The sequence below is a fragment of the Sturnira hondurensis genome, unplaced genomic scaffold (genome assembly GCF_014824575.4).
Source record: "Sturnira hondurensis isolate 20B ecotype Veracruz unplaced genomic scaffold, ASM1482457v3 Scaffold0015596, whole genome shotgun sequence".
Lineage (NCBI taxonomy): Eukaryota > Metazoa > Chordata > Mammalia > Chiroptera > Phyllostomidae > Sturnira > Sturnira hondurensis.
In genome coordinates, this window is record NW_028088227.1 from 9,523,481 (window position 1) to 9,532,030 (window position 8,550).

General features: G+C 37.6%; 1 protein-coding gene across 1 annotated transcript in view; it reads right to left on the bottom strand.

Annotated features, from left to right (window-relative positions):
• Positions 1-8,513, bottom strand: part of RTN4IP1 (reticulon 4 interacting protein 1) — a 42,773-nt gene extending 34,260 nt beyond the window's left edge. Inside the window, exons 1-3 of the mRNA XM_037064969.1 lie at positions 7,782-8,513; positions 1,262-1,413; positions 432-500 (exon numbers count right to left, since the gene is read on the bottom strand). Of these exons, the coding sequence (XP_036920864.1) occupies positions 432-500; positions 1,262-1,413; positions 7,782-8,076 (516 nt within the window). The 5' untranslated portion in view covers positions 8,077-8,513. The remainder of the gene's footprint in view (positions 1-431; positions 501-1,261; positions 1,414-7,781) is intronic.
• Between the last annotated feature and the right edge of the window lie 37 nt (positions 8,514-8,550).

Consider the following 8,550-nt stretch of genomic DNA (forward strand, 5'->3'; position numbering starts at 1 on the left):
TCAATGTTAACTTCTTTCCCTCTATTCAAACTGTCAGACCTCTTGACTGTATTTAATTAGACTCCTGTTTCTAACGTGATTTGAAACAGCCAATACTTCCACACTTCTGTTTATAATTACTGGTACGTTCCATTTGGAATATTTGGTTTCCACTATTTACCCTGGGCAAAACCGAGAAACAGGCAGCGTTTCTACATCTCACTCCAAATCCCTGCTCCACAAAACAAGGATACCACTTTGGCAGGCAATGTTATTAAATGACATCGAATTATTTTTCTAAGCTTTCAAAAATTTCTATTCTCTATCTTAGCTCTTTCAAACTTATCCATTAAACATGAACCTGATCTGAGAAAAACACAATTATTTCAGAAATATTTGTCACCTTTGGTTATACTTTCTAATGGCATTCCAACACAGAATGGGTGAGTTACCTCATTCCCACTGACAACAACAAACTCTGAGAGCGTGCCCTGTTTCCAAGGAGGAACTGCAGCCCAGACCTGAAACACACACACACAGCTTCATTAGAAACAGATCTTCTTTAACCAAAGCTAAGCATGAGAGAATTCCCAATATATTCCCCACCCTGTGGAAAAAGAACAAGTCAGCAATGCACCCATCAAAAGTTACTGTCACATGATATAAATGTACTACTTCGGAGGATTCTGGATTTACAAGTCAAGCGGCACCGGACGCAGATGCCAGGAAATCCTGCTGACGACACACGTAGAACAGCAGCAGGCGCCCAGGTTCTGGGGTGTGAATCCTGGCGCTGCCACTTACTAGCCCTGGGACCTCTGTGTAGTTTGCCTTCCCCGGCCGGAAACTGGGCCTAACTGTACTTACTTCATAGAGATTAAAAGACTTATTTCATGAAAATCAACCGTAACAGTGCTAGCTATTATTACAAACTCACTTTATTTTCTTGGTGAAAAAAATCAGTGACAAGTAACAGGCGATTATTCCAAACCACCTATTTTAAAACCAGCTAGCCCACAAGGTAGAAATTGTCAGTTAAAGACTCTTTCAGGAAAGACATTCCCGATCACACACACTTTAAAGTCTTGCAATTCGTAAGCACCAGATTTAGAACACTTGAGCACAGTCAAGCTGTCCTGACAGAATCAAGAAAATGAGAGTTCCAGCCGAAGCTCAGAACATTCGTTGGAAAGAGATGGCCAATGATTAGGAATATACTTCCAAAAGCAGCAGAATGAAATTTGCGTATTTAGAAAAGGAGTATCGGCATTGCATAACTCACCTCATCTCCAGGCTTGAAGTACCTCACATCCAGTCCACATTCCATCACCACACCAGAGACATCCCGACCCAGAGTCAGGGGAAATTCGTCTCCTCTGGTTTTAATGTGTAAAGGGTCACGTTTCATATTTAAAGCTGTAGCTCCATAACCACCTGTATAAAATACAGTTTTACCTGTTTCCTCCAAAAGAATGGAACGATTTAACAACCATTACAGAGCACTGACCAGTGCAGCTCAGTTGGCTGGGCATCACTCAGCAAAGGGAAAGTTTGCTGGTTCGATTCCCTATTAGGGCACGTGCCTCAGTTGGAAATCAGTCCCTGGTTGTGGTACATATGAGGCAACTGATGAACGTTTCTCTCCTTCTCTTTCTCCCTCCCTCTTCTTCTAAAAATAAAATAAATTTTAAAAGTTATTTTAAGATTTTACTTACTTATTTCAGAGAGAGGGAAAGCGAGGGAAAGAAACATCAATGTGTGAAACACTGGTCAGTTGCCTCCTGCACATGCCCCCACCGGGGATCAGGCCTGCAACCCAGGCGTGAGCCCTACCTGGGAATTGAACCCGTGACCCTTTGTGTTGTGGGGCAATGCCCAACCAATTAGGCCACACCTGCCAGGGCATAAATTAGATTTTTTTAAATAAATGAATAAAATAAAAACTACTACAGGATTATGGGCCAGGTACAATTCTAGATCCTCAAGATATAAATTATAAAGTAATCAACCTTATAACATTTTTTGTACCATCACACAGGAAAGCATAAAAACAATGAGTTCTGTTCCTTTCAAAAAAATTACTTAGAAAATTATAATGACTTATTAAACTAAAGCTACCATTGCTCAAAATGTTTAAATTCCAATTTTTAAACTGTCCTCAGAACATTTGGTATTTTCTTTTATAATTTTACTTCATTCTTTGAAGATAGCTTAAGTTATTCATTCATAAACTTTTCAAAAAACAATGTCATTTGGTGCCCAGTGTAGGAGAGAAGGTAAGTGTTAAAGCTGTTTGAAGTTAATAAACCAGTAAATAAGGCAGAGTTATATTTGACACTGACACAGGTGGGGTCTGTAAGTCACAGTCCCCCACCTCCCAAAAAAGGTTTCTAGGATGTCTCTGAATTAAGTGCATAGATAGATTCCACTGTGATAAAGAATCACTTGACTGCACCTGTTCCAATATGTTAAATCAAGTTAATTGCTTCATTATACACATCCTTCTACTTTAAGAATATTTACATAAATATCAACTAAGTAGAGCTGAAAACATTCTTTTGATATTTTTGGTTCAGATAAATTGGCTACTCTATGTGCAACAACCCAAAGTTTATTACACAGCTTCAAAATATAAAATGGCTTTTCCAAGACACAAAATTATCTGTAATTGTCTCTTTTGCTTAACATATTTCTGAGAACATTTGTGCTACGTAAGGTTCTCCAAGATTAGCACCCTGCTTACCTTTCTAGTGAACCACAATTTATGATCCCAAATCACTAAACCAGTCTGTAAGTCTCCTTCCCCCCACCCTCTCAGGGGCAGTACAACATTAGATCTTAAGGATGAGGAGAAACCAGCAAAGGAGCCTGAGAAGGCTTAGCCAGTGAAGAGGTAGGTGCCCAAAAAGTCACATGAAGAGGTTTAAAGAAGTCAAATGCTGCCGAGGGGCAAGACAGTTTTTCAAATAAAGTCAAAAGCTGCCAATGAGCTATTAAACAAAAACAAAAACCAAAAAACCATCACTACCAAAAACCCCAAACAAAAGACTGGGTCCAACAACACAGAGGTCTTTGGTGACCTTGATAGCAGTTCTGTGGCATGGAGTGACAGAGAATGGGAAGTGAGAGACGGGAGACAGTGAGAACATTCAACTCTTTCAAACAGTCTTGCTATAAAGTGGAGCAGAGAAGCAGAGGGAAGCATATGAGATGGAGAGAGGATTTTTTAGTGTTTTTTCCCTCTCTTTAAGACAGAAGAAACCACAGCCAGTCTGTATGCCAGTGCAAATGACCCACAGAGAGGAAAAGACTGAAGATGCAGGAGAGAACCGCTAAACAATGCTCCCCAGCAGGTGAGAGGGGACGGAGTCTGGAAGGCAAGTAGAGAGACGGCTGCAGACAGAATGACAGTTCACATAGCAGGAGGGAACACAGAAGACACACTGAGATGCTGACAGGTGGGTACTCACAGAAGTTGGTTTTTTTTCTTAGAAGTTGTTTTTCTAATTTAAAAAATCAAGACACATGGAAGAAAGTGTTTGAAAGTTGGGATAGCCACCCAAAGTCTAAGCTGATAGTCATCATGCCAGTATTACACATTTGCCATCTAGCCGGTTGGGGATATACTCTATCAGGGAAAGAAAAAATCTTTCCACATGCAATACAAAAGTCATGTTTTACTTTTCCTGTCTTCCATTCCATTTCCACAATTAAACAATTATTCCCTGAAATTCCATGTGGTTTGAGCAAGAGAAGTGGACAGTTACCCATATCAAATTTTAGTTGCTGTTTCAGAGCTGCAAAAAGGCTTCCATCCTCTCTGAGGTACAGACCTGTAGGTCAAGGCTGTTTACAAAGTTTTCTTGGTCATTCGGATATGCTAATGTTATCAATTGATTAGCCCTGGCTCACTGGTTGAAGCTAAACTGGCCCCAGATACAAAATGCAGTTGGTAGTTAGTAACTGAGAACTTGCTTGATGACGCAGACGAACAGGGGCCCTTAGGAACTTCATCCTGTTGTCTGAATTGGCAGGTTTGACTGAGTCAGACTTGGAATGACTTGGAAAGTCAAAAATCTGGCATCAGTTTCAAAGACTTTAATCCCATTGAAAGAAACCAAACTGTTGGTATGATGTCGTTGGCTGTATTTTTTTATTTTAAAATTATTCTGTTCATTGCACATTACCAGTAATAGCCAAGATACAGAAGCAACATATATATACACACACGCACACACAAACACATACATATACATACACACACATAATATTCAACAATAAAAAAGAATGAAATCTTGCCATTTGTGACAGTATGATTGGACCTAGAGTCATGTAAGTCAATTTCACTTACATGTGGAATAGAACAAAACAAATGAATAAACAAAACAGAAACAGACCCAGAGATATAGAGAACAAGTTAATGGTTGCCAAAGGGATGGAGGATGAGAATAAAGTTTTTAATAAAATAACTTCTGTAGCCATTTATATAAGGTATGATGTTCTGTCCAACAGTGGCTATCGCCACAAACACAGCCTACTTTCTTTCATCTTTCAAAATAAAGTAGCCATGCCCTTGCTTTCTCATCAAGGGAAACAACTTCCTCCAGTTTACAATCTTCTTTTCTACTCATTATTTATTTCCCCAAGCTACCATTTCAGATAGCTTCTGCAACCACCACCACACATTCTCAAAAGAGAATCCATGAGCAGGAAGTAAAGAGGGTAACTTGCAAATAACATTACCCAGTCATATCATAAGAAACTAAGATGTCTTAAGAATACTACATAAAAGTAAAATGTGTTACAGTATTTCATTATTAAGTAGTAGCAAAGAAAGTCCAGATCCAACCATTCTACTACAATTGAAATGTACATCATTCCAATCATGCATGTGCAATGAAAGACATGAAAGTTAACAGATCTAAATGAAGACAGATGTAAAAACTACTCATGGATAAAATATGGCTAATTTTAGTTTGTAATCTTAAATTTGAATGAAAATATAAAATGCCATAAAATAATGAGTGCATGACAACTACATATGGGAAGTACTGAAACAAGTAGTAGTTGACAGAGTTTATACTCACTGATCACTGGATATAAGCCAACCACTTAAAAAGACATATCCTATAAAAACTAAATTATCTTCATGCCCCATGTAAATAAAACAAACTAAGTAGCAATTACTATGTCAAAGCAAACAAAAAGAATAGTTAAGTCCTCACTTAAAATCATGAATATATTCTGCAACTTTAAGCAAAATGATGTATAATAAAACCAATTTTCCCATAGGCTAATTGATACAAACAGGGGCTAAGTTTCTAGTCCATCTCATCAACTTTATAATGAAACAGTGTTAACCTAAACTACGGTATTTGAGAACATGCTGTAGAAATGTTGATTTTATGAGGCATTCATAGCAAACCATTTCATTTCCTTCTTAGAGTGTTCTAGTTACAAACACATTAGGAGTCCAATTTCCCCCAGAGCCTTACCCCTCAGTTACTCCTCACATTGTCTAAACCAGCACTGTGCAAAAGAAATATAATGCAAGCCACATATGTAATTTAAAATTTTCTAGTGGCCACTAAAAAGTGAAAAGAAACAGGTGTGATTCATTTTTAATTTTATTTAATATATACAAAATACAATCAGATCACTATGTAATCAATATAAAATTATTAAAGAGACATTTTACATTCTTTTTTCTCACTGTCTTAAATTCATTGTGTATTTTACACTAACAGCACATTGTGATTCAACTAGCCATATTTCAATTGCTCAATAGCCACATGTGGCTACTGGCTACTACATACATTCAGTAAGATGAAATAGCAGCATTAAAAATTGGAATGAAAAGAACTACAGATAGTGACACTGGAAAAGTCCCTAATCCAGCTGTTCTTCATGTTCTATGTCCCCAAATCTTTTTGAGGAATCTTTAAAAGGTCCTCTCTTTTCTAACTACCTATGTGAGGCTGGTTTTCCTCACTTCAAATAACATTGCAACAGACTGAATACAGAAATAGATATGAAGATCCAGCTATCTTACTAACCAGAAAGCAAAGAAAGATGTACAAGTGTAAAACAATATGACTCAGCACTAATTATTTTGCTTAATTTGAAAAGTACAGTCATTTATCTCTGTAAGCACTTTGAGGGTATATCCTACCCATGCTGTCAGCTACAATCTGTTTTCAGCGCTTCACATACGTAGTTGTCTCTCAGTCATTATTTTTGCATTTTATATTTTTAACTTGATTTCATTTTGTAATGTTAACACAAAAGAATTTTACTACATTTTTTAATGAATTAATAAGTGGTCTAAAATTTCTATTCTAATTTCTAACAAGGTAGATATATTCATAGCTATAATTCACATATACGAAACCCCCCAAATTATTAAGCATATAATAAGATCCTAAGACCAAAAAATTTGAAAGTTGCTATTCTAATCTATCACACAACTCCTAGAAAACAAAGAGGAGGAAATAAAAAGTCAAAGTCTCAACACAGTCTTTCCTATTTCTCTATAAATTCCACTAAAATGACTCATTCTATCATTAACCTAATATTTTGTTTTTAGGTATATAAATAAACAAATTTAATTCATCACATGTAGTTCACACACATGGTGGGGTAAAAACAGGTTTACCATTGTTCATATGGAATACAATAATACATAATATAAGAATGAAATCTGTGTTTCATGTACTCACAACTGTGAAGCTACTTTTGCCCCACCCTGTACAGTTGTTGAGGTAATCTGATGAGAAGAACTCTCCATGTACACACAGGCCTTTGAAACACAGATATATGATTAAATTAAAACTCACATGGAAGCTTACTTAGAACACTTAGGTTAACTGACCAATCATCCCAAATGTTTTCCACTTTTTCAGAAGACATAAATGAGTTCCCATAAGCAGTAATTTTTCTCATTTTCCAAGGTGAAAGTCACTGACAAATAGTAATCAATCTTTTCAGCATTATAATAATTACATGGTATATATTAAGGAATCACAGTGCTCTCCAATCTTTTTCACTATATCCCAGAAAAAATTAAGACAGCATTAATCCCATTTAGGATTACAGAAAAAGTGTGTTTTAACTGCTGCGACAGAATGCAACAGCAGAAAGGAGGAAGTACTGTGCCCATATTCGGGCATCCTGTTCTGATTCGTCCAATGGACCAATAAAGAAATCTGTGAACAGTGAGAGCAAAGGATTTTTACAAAAATGCAAATTCTGCCCTGGCTTGTGTGGTTCAATGGACTGAGCGCTGGCATGCACACCAAGAGGTTGCTGATTCGATTCCCAGTCAAGGCACACACCTGGGTTGCGTGGACCAGGTGCCCAGTTGGAGGCATGCAGAGGCAACAGATCAACGTATGTCTGGGCACATTGATGTATGTCTCACCCATCTATGTTTCTCTCCCTCCCTTCCCCTCTCTCTAAAAATAAATAAAATCTTTAAAAAAATTTTAATGCAAATTCTAAACTTTTCTGAAAACATAACCATACCTCTAAAACTTGCGATGGATCTCAGAATACCACAAATTCACCTCAGGTCTCAATTAACATTTTAAGGAAGCATAAGAGCAATTCAACCTTATATTTTGTAAAAGATTAACGTATACCCTGGGCACTGTAATTTCAACAATTTTGGAAATATCTGCTGAAATAATGTCAAAAACCTAAACAATTCCTTTGTGTTAACCAAAGACATGTAGTCAAATAACAATGAAAATCTCTGAAGAAAAAAAATATACATCATAACGAGGGATTTCTTTCCAACTTACTTCTCATATTAACATCTATAGGGTTTACACTTGCAGCGTGAACTTTGATAATGACTTCATTTGGATAGTGTATGATAGGTAACATCATGTCCCGAGTAAATCGAAGCACTTCATTCTTCCCATATTTATCTATCACCCAAGCAGGCATAACAGTGTTCCTTGGAGAAGTAGTACTAATTCTTCTAACTGAAGGCTTTTGTATAGCTTGGTTTCTCCAGAAGCAAACCGTAGTACATGCTTTTCTTCTAAGTACGCAATTCAGAAATTCCATTGTAAACACGTGGTTGAATTGCATGCCCTAATTAAATTGCACTTGGATTGAATTAAACTGTCACCCCTGAAATCGGTCAGATTCTGCTAAACACCCTTTCCGATTTCAAAATCGAAAATTCAAAAATGAAGGTAGCCTAATGGAGCAAATGAAATTAGAAGAATATGGTATTAATTCTCCAGAAGAATATGGTATTTAGGTGGCTCCTCACATCTGAAGTGCTCCAATTAACGTTCCAATCAGTATTCTGTCCATTCTCCTCCCCGCTTACACCCCCTTCCCTTGAAAACAAAACCCAAATCAAAACCCCTAAAATTGTGCCCCGTCCCAGGAGCACTCGGAGGGACCAATTGGCTCCGCTCAGGATCCCGACGCCACAGGTAACCAGACGATTCCAGCTCCCCGCCGCGACTCTAGGTAGGCACCTCCATGCCACCAGCTCTCCTCCGCCGCGGGTCGTGCCTTGCAGCGCCAGCCAATCGCATACAAAGATCATTT